Genomic DNA, 14588 nt, shown 5'->3' with positions numbered 1-14588 from the left:
AGATATGGGCTTTCCTATCCATTCTTGCAAGTAGAATGCTTGTCCAAGCTCTCATTACCTGTGTCTCAATTACTGCAACATCCTCCTTGACAAATACAGTCTTGCCCTACTTGTATCTATTCAGCATGCTGCTGCTAAGATAATATTCCTAGCCCATTGGTTTGACTACATTGCCCCATCTTTGCATCCCTCCACTGACTCCACCTTTTCTGTCGCATCAGACAGAAGCTACTTGGGTTAATTTACAAGGCCTTTCAATGCCTGTCCTCACCATACCTAACACCTCATTCACTATCAAGTTATTGACTCCCACCTCCAATCAGGCCATGATGCCAGCCTCCATCACCTACTTATTAAATTTTCAAACAAGAGCTTCTCCCACTGACATACCTACCGTCTGTTGTGCGAGGTGGAGTAACTAAGCCAACGAGAAAGCTCTCTCTTGTTGGCATAGTGTCTTCATCAGAAGCCCTACAATGGTGCAGCTGCATTGATGCAGCTGCGCCACTGTAGCACTTGGGATGATTTAGTTGGGGTTGATCCTGCTTTGAGCAGGGGATTGGACTAGATGACCTGCTGAGGTCTCTTCCAGCCCTAATTTTCTATGAATCTATGTAGCCTGAGTAATTTCTGGAAATTTCTGTTACAGTCAGATAACATTAGCAAGTAGATTCTTTGATGCAGTTTGTTTGACTTCTTTCGCCTGGACAGAAACTGGACACCAGGGCAAGAAAGCATATTTCCACAGTCCTACTGCTAGTGGTTGGCATATTGGTTCTGAGTGTGTGGGCCACCCATTCTCAGAAGAGCCTTTCTGGATTTGGAAGATACTCTGAACACAGACAATGAGAGAGGAGTGATGATTGTTGAGGGACTTAGGCCCTATTAGGGAGAAGAAGTCATAAGGGAAGGGTTTCCACTAGCATCATCACTCCACTTTCCATTGGGATGAAAGCAGGGGTTGTTAGGGTGCCTTTTCTTGACAGGAGCTGAGTAAAGGGGTTGTTTGGGTTGGTGTTTATCTGCCTCTTCTGGCAGGAATAGAGGGCTCCTTCTCTCTTTCTGTCCCTGCATAGCAGAGAGGAGGGAGTATGAGCTGCTGGAGCAGGAGCCGAGTTCAGTAACACATAAGAACTGACCATATGCTTGTTCCCAATACACTGTGAACTCAAAAAGATTGACTTCTGCTCTTAGTTTTGAACACACAGCCACATTTAACACTGGCATAAGCAGAACACAGTGAAGTTGCTCTCATTTATACTTGTGGTAAATTTGTCCCACAGTGTTCAAATGAGTTTGAAATTAGGCAAAATATGTTCACCGAACCGTGCTCACAGTAACTTTTGACTAAATTGCGCTTCTATCCATTTGCTCAGGAAAGGCCATGTCTGGTCATTTAGAAGTAGTATGTGACAACATTGAAACATAAATTATCTGATGAACTGCTTAGAACCATTAACTTAATATCATGATCACCTTGTGAACACATTAATGAGCAATAATTTTCTGATGATTAAACTGCTTTAAAGTATCTGTGCACTCATACATCACTAGAATGAAGTTGCCACATCTAAAACATGAATTATTCATTATATTCCAGTACTGCATATTACTGTCCACGAGTTGCTTCATGTTATAGGAACTTCTCTGACTAAATCAACATATGGCTTCAACTTTACTCTCTCACCTCACAACACAATCTATGCATTTGTAGTGGTTTGAAATAGGTGTCCCAAATCACAAATACCTTAATTAAGAATATAGTAATTCACTATCTTTAAAAAGTATAACATAATGGATATGATGACTGGATAATGAACACTCAATATTTTAATCATATATATAGTTTATTTTAATATATTACTTATAAAAAAATTACCAGTTACAGGAAAACTCTAACTATTTGCTCAAACCACCAATCTCAGAATTAGGGATAGGGAAGCAGGTTGGGTAAAATGAAAATGAATCTTTTCACAAAGCACAAACTGAACTTTCATTCAAGCACAATTCAGCAAACCTTTCCCCATAGTTCATTTTCAGACCCTTCTATACATCCTGGTTCCTTCACAGGTAAAAAGGCCAGAATATTATTGCATACTTGCCAATATCTTGCATTAAAGCTATGCCTGATGGTATGCCATCTTCCAGCTCCTCCCCAAAACCATAACTGCCAATAAATTAATTGTGCAACCTCTGCAGCCCCACATCAATTAATTCTGCACCTCTTGAGCCCCTCCATAAATTATTTTTGCACTCCTCCTGTCCTGTATCAGTTTTGCATCCACCCTGAGGACTAGGTTGGAAGGTTGCTCCAAGGGTGGGGGATGTTCTTCACTTCTTTCAAAGCCAAGGGGGCAAATCTCTCAAAATCCCAACCAGGTGAATCATTCCAAGTTGAGAGCAATCATCTAGGCTGCTTCAGCTCAGTCACATGTCCCTGAAGGAAACTGACCATTTGCGTCATTGATAAGTTGACAGAATTCAAGCGGGCTTGATACGTTTGTGGAAAAAGTGTCAAAAGAAATGCACCATCTTTATGACTATTTTTCGCAATTTTGCTTAGTGAAGTTTCAGTTGTGCTTGGAAAATGCCAATTAACCATTTGAGAGATGGGCTAAGGTTCGCAATAGCTGGATAAAACCAGCAGAGAGATGTTAGGCCCAATATTGGTGAGGCTTGAAAACCACGGTTAGACAGGAAATGATTAAACCTTCACTCTTTGAATATTAACCACCTTACTAGTTATTGTGAGGACCGTCCACCTTTCCCAACAATGAAGGCTTGTTGAGAAGGTACTGAATGGCCACCTCAGCTACACTTGGGTTTCACAGATGCCCAGGGACGCTTGTTTTTCAGATTCTGTCAGTCTGGTATCAAAGCAGGATGTTGGAACAGAGACTATATTGATTTAAATTATTAGGAATCTCCTTCTAGCAAGGAGTAAGGGTAGAGGTTTGTCACAGAACTTAGCAAGCACCCCCTTCCAGCCACTCTCGAGAACTGCTGTGAGGCAAATCCAGGCTTTTCTGCTCTGGATTCCCAGGTGCTTTAAGCCCTTGGAGCCTGATCAGAATCCAGCCACTGCTCAATCTTGGAATCTCTAGGCACACTCTTGGGGCACAGACCTTCTGTCTGGTATTCTCATCTGAAAGGTAGAACCCACTATCGAGGTATCTCAGCCTCCTGTGTATTTAAACACACCTTCTCCCAGAACTCCACTTCAAGGTGTGATGTGTCTGGTTTACAGTTTAACTTTCTTAGGGGCATGCAGCAGTTGTGAAGCATATCACACACAGACTTTGCTCAGTGTCTAACACATTTGTTATTTTATACTTAATCATATAAGGCACAGGAGAGTACAGAAGATATAAACCAATAAACATTACATCATGCATGTTTCTACCTCAGTTTCCTCACCACTCTGGGACATTCTTTGGGCTGGGTCAGTGCATGGCTCATGCTGCATTGCTTCTTTCTCCTGGACTAGAGGAAAATGGCCCCTGAGCAGAACAGGTTCAGCCCCTTTGAAACTTTCATTCCTCTGTGTCAGATGATGCCACTTTCAGCTTCCCCACATGAGCACAAACACCTTTGTTGCCAAGGTGACCTCCCCCTGCTAACCCAGTTCTTCTGGGTAGTGACCAGTCTTTCGTCTAGAGTGAATAGATTTCCTGTAGCTGAGCACTTAGTCAACTACCCTGTAGTGTCAGCCCTGTATCTCTTTGCGTGGGGACTTCAACCAAGCATGGAGGCAAACAGGAAACAGAGAAGGCAAAGAGCTGCATGTACAAGATTGAGTTTTTGGCCTGACACAGATTGAGTTCACATCACAATTCATAAATTGTACAGACATTCCCAAATCGTCACAAGGGTCCAGGCATTTTTTATTCTATCTTTCAGCAGCTTTTCCTCAATAAACCATAGTATAGTGTTGTCATCTATGGTTGGTAAAATCACACTACCAAAAAAATGTGTGTGTATGTGTGGGAGGGAAAAGCGATGTTGGACTGAGCCTAATGGACATAGGAGGACAAAGGAAATGGACAGAAAGAAATTGCCAGGTTTTAATTACTCTATGCTTGGCCACGGTGCTAATGGAGTCAGTGGAACCAAGCTCAGTACCCACTGCTAAACGGTCACATAAACCTAGATGAAATAGGCCTTTCTAGGTCTTTCGTCTATAAGAGAAAGTAAATATACTATAATTAGGAATACATTGGTTAAGCAGTGCTACTAAAATATTTTAACTTTGTTTCAGTACTTAGTTTTAGGTTTGTCTTTTTTTTCATTAACAAAAATCAAACTGTCATGTGCCCCATGGTATCATTTTTCTCTAGTATCTCAGTGTAGCATCACATTTTTGAGTTCTCTTTCTACACTTATACCACTATAGAGACACAGCTACAGTGCTGCAGCTGCATTGCTGGAGCTCTTCAGTGTAGACAGTCACTACAGTGATAGAGCAGTTTTCCCATCACTGTAGTAAATCCTCCTCCCTGAGAGGTGGTAGCTTGGGTCAATGGAAGAATTCTTCTGTCAACCTAGTGCTGTCTACACGGAGGTCAGGTTTTGGCTTAACTATGTAATTCAGGGGTGTGTGCTTTTCACACTCTGGGCGATGTAGCTGTGTTTAATGACCTGGCCTTAGTGATGTCCTTAGTTTTGGTGCACATGTGTGGTCATGTTTCTAGAGGTCTTTCAAGCCTTCCAACTCACTGTTGTGCTTCCAGTTAGTCATGATGCTAATGACTATTTCTTTGCTGATTGTGTTAGGTTTATGTAGAATTCAACCTACACAAGGCTTGTTTCGTCACTTAAAACTCTTCTCTACTGATTTAGAGCTACCTTCAACCTTTGGGAACATGAATCCCTATTTATGCTGCAGGTTTCTAATCGGGAGAGCAATCTACAGCTACTACCAACTGCTAAGAGAAGTTGCACACACAGACTCAGCAAGGATATTGTTTTAACTCTTGTAGTAATGTTTCTGTATTTCTTTAATGTGCAGCCCCTGTGCTTCCTGGGGCATATCAACAAAGTCAGTCCCAAGGATATGGATACATGCACCAGACCAGTATGTCATCTATGAGGTCGATGCATTCACAGCCACATTCAGCAGGTTTGGTAAGTATTGAATTGAAAGAATCATTCCTTTCAGTGCACCCCTCTTTATCTACTGGTAAATGTCTTGTAAATATAAATCCGCTGGTCACCTTTGCAATCCAGAATTGGGAACCTTGGGAAATAATCATTCTTCTGGATTTCTTCATATTGTACTTATTTCCAAATTAAAGAAATACTTTTTTGGCTTTTTCACATGGTCCTAACTGCAGATAAAATATGCATAGGATTAGGTGATGCAGAGAAGTAGCAAGAGATTTTTATCTCAAAAACTGAATGATATGGATTTAGGTATGTGCTCCAAAGAACAATGAAATTATCTACATCATTCATATACTCTAAAAAGCAGAAAATGTTGAGGTAGCACTTTTTCACACAATGAACTAAATACTGAGGTTTCCATTTGCTGTTGTTTAGTTGGTATAGCTAGCTACAGTATTGGATGTCAATGAGGACTTACAAAAGATTTCTGAAAATTGGGCTTGTGCATATTTGTTTGCTTCTTTGATTTCTTTTCTTAAGATTTTTTTCAAATTACTAACATTTTTAACATTGCTTATTGTGGTATTGACTAGAGGCCAAATAGATCAGAGCTCCATTGTTTTTTAACTTAAGACTATCAGAAATATCACTTCTGGTTTTGCCTTTTCTTTGCTGGCAGATCTACAGGATGTTTTGGAAGATGTATATTTGTTAGCTCTCCCACCTTAATTAAAGTCACAGGATGTTGAATCATTAATAACGATTAGAGCTGGCCAGAAAATGGAATTTTAGTTCCATGAAAAAAAATGAGTTTTCAGAAGTGTTTTCATCCCAAATCGGGACAAAATGCTAAAAACTCAGATATTTTCACAGAACTAAAATTCAGCTATACGTTGTTTCAGAAACACCAAAACATTCCCCCAGCAGAAACATTTTGTTATTTTCAAACCTTAGTGTTCTGCCCAGCTGCCTGTCCCGCAAGACAACCGAGCAGCCAGCTAACCAGAGAGCAGGGCAGCCTGCCTGCCAGGCAGACAAACTGGTACCTAGGCAGCCCACCTAGAGGGCTGCAGAGGAAACAGGAACCTCAGGAAGCTGGGCAGCTTACCTGTCTTCCAGGCAGGCAATTGGGGAACTGGAGATTCCAGGGAGCTTAGAAATCCGACAGCCAACCTGGCAGGCTCCCAGGGCTGCCTGGCTCCCTGGGTGACTGGCTGCCTAGCATCTTGATTAGTGGCCTACCAAGCAGCCCAACTCAGTTGCATAACTTTCACTTTCTTGACACTTATTATATCAGCACTTCTCTCATTCTCCATTCATCGTAGCTGCTGTCTACACTAGAAATTTTAAGGAAATCTTCAACCATTGCATAAGCACTGTATAGGTCCAAAAGATGGGAATTCCATTGTTGACCATCCGCCAGCATTTCCACCACCATGTTCTCTTGAACTGCTTAGAGCAACCGTAACTGACATGGGCCCCACTCTAGCAAAACTGATGGAACTACTCACATGCTTAAAATTAAGCAAGTGCTTAAGTGATTTGCTGCATGGAATCATGGTGCTGAAAACTGCTGGAGCTGGCAAGTCACCTACACTAAGGCTCTCAGTATTGCTAACAGCTGGGCTGCTGCGCCAGTTAGCAATGATGGAAATGGTTTGTTAATATTCTCACAAGGTTCAGATCAGAAAGCTCTAGGCTCCATTTGGCTGTTTGAAAAGTGGAGGTCATTACAAACAGTGGAGATCATTCCAAAGCCTTAAGGTAACTGCAAGGTTGTTGGAAAGAAAATCCCATCATCCCAGTTGGTTTTCCTTTATAGTTGTTCTATGTGCAAAGCACTGTTGCAGCTGCCATGGGTGACAGCAGGCCAAAATAGAGAGCAATCTTCAACTGATGGTTGAATACATGTATCAGACCACATCTGGCCTGTACACTGGGAATATTACAACTGTGCTTCAGCCCTTATATGCAGATAACTCTCATTGCTATCAATGTTTTGTATATACAATGACTACAAATTCATGCCTTTGATGGGATACCAGATAAGTTTGACTCACTTTACAACCCCCCGCACCATGCAACCCCTTTCTTATGTCCTACTGTGCTTTCAGTACCTGTTTAACTTACTCTTGATTAGAGGAATAATTCACTTAAATGCATTTTTTAAATCCCTTATTTGAGTCATTTAAACTACACTCTGAAGCGATAATTAGGTAATAAATGCTAACTGGATTATTACAGATTTTTTTTCCTGACAGCCATTTACCACCTAATTAGGTCTTTAAGCCATTAATTTCGGTTTCTCGGCAGCATTTGGGGCCCTAATACATTTTTTAAAAATGTGGCATTACCAGCTTGTCTTTACAACTTTGCAGCACTGTGATGCTATCAAGCTGGTTAAAAGGAATCACATGCCAAAGAATTGAAATGCATGTCAAATGGTTGATTCCTTTATGAGGTCTCTGCTCATGGCACACGTTAAATGGATTAAAAGCCGGCTAATTGATTGGTATCAAAATGTAACTGTAAACAGGGAACTGTCATTGAGCAAGTCTGTTTCCAATGGGATCCCGCAAAGATCCGTTCTTTCGCCCTGTGCTATTTAACATTTTTATCAATGATCTGGAAAAAAACATAAAATCATCATAGATAAAGTTTGCAACTGAAACAAAAATTTGAGGAGTGGGAAATAAGGAAGAGGACAGGTCACTGATTCAGATCGATCTGGATCACTTGGTAAAGTGGATGCAAGCAAACAATAAGCATTTTAATATAGCTAAACGTTAATGTACACATCTAGGAACAAAACATGTAGGCCATACTTAAAGGAAAGGAGGACTCTATCTTGGGTAGCAGTGACACTGAAAAAGATTTGGGGGTCATGGTGGATGATCAGCTGAACATGAGCTCCCATTGTGATGCTGTGGCCAAAAGAGCTAATGTGATCCTTGCATGCATAAACCAGGGAATCTTGAGTTGGAATAGGAAGGTTATTTTAACTCTGTATTTGACACTGGTTTGACCACTGCTGGAATACTGTGTCCAGTTCTGGTTCCCACATTTCAAGAAGGATATTGATAAATTGGATAGGGTTCAGAGGAAAGCCACAAGAATGATTAAAGGATTAGAAAACATGTCTTATAGTGAAAGATTCAAAGAGCTCAATCTATTTAGCTTAACAAAGAGAAGGTTAAGGGGTGACCTGATTGCAGTCTATAGGTACCTACATGAGGAGCAAATATTCAACAATGGGATCTTCAGTCTAGCAGAGAAAGGTATAACATTGCTACCCAGTATTTAACCCATGAGTTGGTTTTCTGCTGCACAGTGCATTCTCCCCTACTCTGACATTCAAAGCTTTTCTACATATAATCCATTTAGAAGGCAAAGGAGAAGTGCAGGACCACTAAACCTGTTTCTAGTGTGCAAGCAGTAATAAGGAAACACACCTTACTGTTTTCTTATTTCCTGCTGGTGGAACTTCCATTTGTGCCGAACTTAAATTTTCATTTTAAAAAAATGTTAATTATCTAGACCATGTGAACAGGAAGCAGTCTGGTCTTCCTTAGGTGGTAGGCAGACAGCTTGACAATATCTCTTAAAGGGTTTGATTGATTGTATTGGGTGTTCACTCCAAAGCCAACATACTGGCCAACATTAACTGTTTTTTTACCTTTGATCATATCAGCAGAAACATCTAGATAACATTGTTGGATATAGTGAGAAATAGAAAAGAGCTCTTAGGTCAGTGGGATACTATCTGTGATTCCTAAGCTGCTCTTGGCTTCTGCCGAGAAACTAGGAAGGAAAAGGAAAGTAGAGAACTCATATGATGTTTTTAAATGAGCAGAACCTGCAGCTTCATAGCATTTGAGGAAGGTTCATTCTCCAGCTAACGTGTAACGATCATCTTGCCCATCAAGGCTTAGTGGGGAATCTGTTCTCTAGGAGTCTAAAGCCACTTTTTAATCTTGGATAGCTGACAATAGTATTGATATATGTACATGAAATAAATATTAAATTTAGGAGGGGAATGTAGTTGACACAGGAGTAGAAGCACCGAGACATTTAGTTAATAAGGTTAGTTTGCACTTTATTTAGATATTTGGATTTACATTAAAAAGAGCCTATCGGTGACTGTGGATGCCTTTGCCATCTATTAAAAATATAACTTCAACCCTAATCCCAGCCTTAACCCTAATATCAACAAGTGTAAACCCAGCTCTCCATAAACATTCATTTGAGCAAAATTTTGTTCAGAGGAGTGTTCACAAAAAGATAAAAAGAATCATAAATACTTGTGTGTTTGTGCATGAATACTCATGTCAATTTTATGTGTGCATGAAGAGTGGTGCAAATATGAGCATTCCCACCACAAATATTTACCCAGTCATCCTGACATGTTATCAGGCCTTATTTTCGCTAGGAACAAAAAGATGTGTTCGTAACTCATGTTAGCTAACTTGAAATCGTAGTAAAGGTGAAGCAGTTTGTAGTGTTCATGTGAGCTGGCAGGTCGAGATAGCTAACTTGAGTTAAGAACACATCTTTTCTCTTAGTGAAGACACAGCCTGTTTGGGATCATCCAAGCAGGGACAGAAACAGTACCATGTGGTTTAGATGGCCAGGCATGCAGCATGGATAATTAACTCTGGGTAGTGAATACATAAGGCATCAGTAATGGTGACTACTTCCAGAGCGAGATGTGTTTGCATGGTGTACGTAAGGCATATGTTCATAAAAATCAGTCTCATGACTGAATTTGTTGAATAAATTATTTGGTACAAATAGCCCACCCAGTTCTATTCAGCACATACCTCTTCGATAGTATAGACTGCATTCTCTCTGCATGTGGGTGTGAATTCTATATTTCAGCTTACTAAAGATGGTGCTGTGGGTATATGTATGCGACAGAGAAGCAATGTCTGTCAATGGTGGGTTCTTTATGGCCCTCTTTCTTTTCCTTCAACAGAGAACATACAGAGCTATGTATGACTACAGTGCTCAAGATGAAGACGAAGTTTCCTTCAGGGATGGGGACTATATCATCAATGTGCAACCAATTGATGATGGCTGGATGTATGGTACTGTTCAGAGAACTGGGAAAACAGGAATGCTTCCAGCAAATTACATTGAGTATGTTAACTAATTTTTGTCCCTAGTCCTTTGAGCTTTATTCTGATTTACTCAAAACGTAACCCTTTTGAAACAAAATACTCAGAAGAAACTTTTAAGACCACATGTTCATTACTTTATCACTAATATAACAATCTGATGTAAGAATCACAATCTGACACACATATCCAAACAGTATGGCTTACAATAATACTTTGTAAGAACAAAAGATGTATGTGGAAGCCCGGTGCTGCCAATTATGTAAAGGTTTCCATCCATTAGCTATAAAGGAGAAATCTCTTTTTCTTAGATTCTCTTTTAAACGTAACCATAACGTGGATTCTTTTCTTATGTCACTTTGAAATCACAAGCGGCTAATACTTTCAATTCAGTAACACATTCTAATCATTTTTAAAGCTGTTTAACATAGAGCATTTAACGTCCCAATAAAATGATGACTGGATAATACAGCCTTTAAGTAACAGGAGATAACGTGCTGGTAAAAATCCTACTGCCCAGCAGCCTTATAAGAAACAAAAAGTCTGTCTCTTGACAGTGGAAGTTCCCAACTCTCACTTGCCCCCCACCACCACACTCATTCCTGGGTCTTACATTGGCTCTCCTTCATGACTGTACCCTTAGCTCCTGTCAGTTTTGCTTGCTTCCCAATCCATCAGTTTTGATTGTGCCTTGATTCCTGGCAAATCTGTGTCTTTTTCACAGCATATTTCCCACTGGCACTGTTCAGAGTGCAGAGCCAAATTGCCACCTCTTCTGTTTCCCTTAAATAATACTTGAGAGACCAGGTGGGTGAGGTAATATATTTCACTGGATCAACTTCTGTTGATGAGAGAGACAAGCTTTTGAGCTTACACAGAGCTCTTCTTCAAGCTCAAAAGTTTTGTGTCTCTCACAAACAGAAGCTGGTCCAATGAAAGATATTACCTCACCCACCTTATCTCTTTAATCCTGGACTGACATGGCTACAGCAACACTGCATATATGAAATAATACTTAACATTTAGATAGCAATGTCCATCTTCAAAGCACTGTACAAACAATTTCCATTACATCCTTTATCCTTAACTATCCTGCTGAAAATAGCCAGTCTTAGGACCATGTACTATGTGGCCTCATGAAGCTTATAGTTACATCCTTCATTCTTACCACAAGTGACTTGCTTAATGTCTGCTTTGGTGATAAAACCAACATGTACCCCCGCTTCTGCAAAGGAGTCCTGCACCTGTGTAGAAAAGTTGAGAGGAGCTCTGATTTTATAATATGTTACAGTTCAATGGCCTATTGCTTGAGTTCCTTCCAAAACACTGGCTCTAGTTGTGACATCACTTGGTTATCCAAAAGTGGATTAATCACCGACTGATTAATGAAAGACAAACATCATTGACTGCTATTGAGTTTATTTTTTTCTCATAACTGGCACCAAAGCAAAAACTAAACAAACAAAAATCCTACCCACCTCATTCCAGCTTCCTCCCCAAAACCAAAAAGAGGAAAAGCTGGTGAATATTATGGGGCAGTTAGCAAAAGGAAAGCTATAGACTGTTTTAGCTTCTAAGATTGATCCTTAGATCCAACCAAGTTTCTTTATTCCTGAATAAAAAGTAATTAGATTCCAGGATTCAGTACCAAAAATGGAAATATTTATTGTCCCAAATTGTTTATGCAAAAGATTCCATTTTGGCTTTCTAACACGTCTCTTCCACCTTAAACTACATTCAGTGTAAGATGAAAAAGGAGAACTAAAGTGATTATATTCTCTTCAACTTTGGATCAGCTAAGCCATTAGTAGGAAACAGTGTAAACATTACAGGCCTGATCATTTTGTTTACTCTCAAACTGCCAGGTATTTTATTTCTGTTGTCCATTGGCTTGTGGTCAGGACTGAAGGATCCAGGTGTGATCCTAATCATTGGGACACAACAGCTAGTTGCAATATAACATGGCCCTGATCCTGCTCATTGAGCTCTGTGTGGATACAGTATTCCTCCCTTGCCGTTCTCTTACAGGATCAGGTCCTAAGTCAGAGGGAGCACAAAATCATGTAAAGTGTCATGGAGGAGTTGGTGCATGTGTATGTGTGTGTATTTAAGGAACAAAATGTTTTTTTCTGTACTCAGATCTGAATTAAAGATGGTAGCCATTTAGTAGCCATCCAGAGTTTTGAAGCTGCACTGGCCTTCCTGTGGTTTTTAAAAATTGAACTAAATTTATGCTGTGTTTATAGAGAATTTTCTATTTCTGATTTCAAAAAGTCAGCCTGCCTGCATTATTTCATTTAACAATAAGGAAGGAAGGCAGTAAGTATTCATTATGTTAAAAGCAACCCACCAGTGCAAGACACCTGCCAATTCTGCTTTGCATACAGTTAAAAGGCAGCAAGCTTCTTCACTTCCATTGTATTGTTAGTAAGGGAGAAAATCCCAAGCTGCAAGACAGAGAACAGTACATTTCTAGGATTCTGGGTTTTTTTTTAAAAAGAATAGTATATTTTCTTGTCAGACAAAGAATTTCATGGGTGAACCTCCCCAGGAGCAATTAACTTCAGAGAATGGTTAGAAGCAAGAAAAATAACTGTAAAAGTGAAACCTTCATCTTCCATATTAGGCACCACTGCTATAACTACACTGTGGTTTTAAAATTCTGCAGAAGACCTGGGAGTTTTGTACATGGAGCAGCTGAAGCAACAAGCCCTTATTCTTTATTGGTGTCTTCCATGTCAAATTTGCTAGCTTAGCAAGTGAAACAGCTTCACTTAAATTGCGGACGCTTTAAGCTCAGCCTAAATGTGATCTGAAAAGCAGTCTATTTCTGTATCAGTCATCATCACCAGCCATCAGCAACAGGGGGAAGAATTACAATTTATAACGGTTGGAAATTTTTTCTGATGATATCTGAGGCAGAAATGGATATTATTTGCTGCTGTGGTCTTGTACTAGCTCCTTAGTGCTGACAACGGAAAAATAAGTTGTCAGTATGCTAAACAAATATGAATCAGAAGAAACATAGGGAGCAGATACATATAGCATCAAGTTCCCATTTTTAGTGTCTTTGAAAACAGACAAACAAACCCCATAACCACACTAGCATTCTGCTCAGCTTGGGAGAGGGATATCTAGCACTATGTATGGTAACAAGCTTAATCAGGAAATAAGCATTTTATCAAGTTAGAGGGCTATGATATGTTAAACAATGGAAATAAAACGACCTTTATGAATCTGAATATCCTATAGCCTGGCAAAGCACCTAAAGCAATTTGCAAAATAAAAAAGGTCAAGAAAACAAAAGAGTATGTGAATCCTGTTTCTCTTGAGAATGGTATATCAGCATAATTAATGTGCTCAGTTTAAAATTATTCATTTGCGTAGTTAATTTTTTGTAATGCATGCTTTTAGTAATTTTTGTTCATTTGGAATGGTTATCTGGTTTTTTATATCTGGGAAAATGAATTCTAATGATAGTGCACTGTTGTTAGCAGTGGTACCCAATATACAAAGTGATTAGGGCCTGGATATCAAAATGTTTTATGAAAGCTACAACTTGTAATCCATAGATCCTCAGTTCAACCACCACAATTTGTAAGTACAATTCTTACAAGGAGTTTGTGAGGCCCTACTGATATACTGTGTAATGTAGGGAGAAGTAAATGCCAGATACCGCTTGTTCTACCTTTAAATTGTCTGACAAGCAAGGAAGATAAAACCTAATTCTTTTATTTTACCACAGTGTATCACTCTTACTCCATACATTGCACACTTGAGCAGCATCTCACTGGAGATGAAAATTTTGTCTTCTGGACACTGTCATCTCAGAATTCCATAATTCAGCTTGGAGTTCACTCATCCCCATTCAAGTGTTACAAAAATAAGGGCACTCTAATGTGCTATTATTCTTCAAGAACACAAGTATAAATATACTACAGTATATAAGATAGTTATAAAGGGCATCTTGCTGTTCATTATACTTACTTCCCCATTTAATCTTTTTCTAAACAAAGCTACTATTATGGATACTACAGTTGTAAAGTTCCATTATAGCACATTAGTATTTAATATTGAAATGCGGTTCTCGTGACTATGCTGACTTACCACACACCAGTTAAGCAAGGTTAGGGCTCGAGAGTGAATCACTTTAATGGATTATATTCTTGATATGTGTGTCCTTCTTAAAAGTTCCTTGGGGACTTGGAAGGCCTCTAGTGCTTGGCCAAGAAGTTAATTTTAGTTTTTATTGTACGGTGATGGCACATCCTTTCCTTATAAAACAATCACAAACACAGAAGTGTTGGGCAGAATGTGATATAAAGAATAAAATCTGCTAGATTTGAACTGTTTTGAATAACATTCTGT

The 14588-nt window shown here is 39.5% G+C and overlaps 1 protein-coding gene across 1 annotated transcript in view; it reads left to right on the top strand.

The window, feature by feature from the left end:
- LOC123364039 (LIM zinc-binding domain-containing Nebulette) overlaps positions 1-11069 on the top strand; it is a 400792-nt gene extending 389723 nt beyond the window's left edge. The window contains exons 6-7 of the mRNA XM_045005756.1: positions 5009-5124; positions 10079-11069. Coding sequence (XP_044861691.1) covers positions 5009-5124; positions 10079-10255 — 293 coding nt within the window. The 3' untranslated portion in view covers positions 10256-11069. The remainder of the gene's footprint in view (positions 1-5008; positions 5125-10078) is intronic.
- The last annotated feature ends 3519 nt before the right edge of the window (positions 11070-14588 follow it).

Source organism: Mauremys mutica, chromosome 2, assembly GCF_020497125.1.
Source record: "Mauremys mutica isolate MM-2020 ecotype Southern chromosome 2, ASM2049712v1, whole genome shotgun sequence".
NCBI lineage: Eukaryota > Metazoa > Chordata > Testudines > Geoemydidae > Mauremys > Mauremys mutica.
Note: the sequence above shows the minus strand (reverse complement) of the source record. Positions and strands in the feature narration are given on the sequence as shown.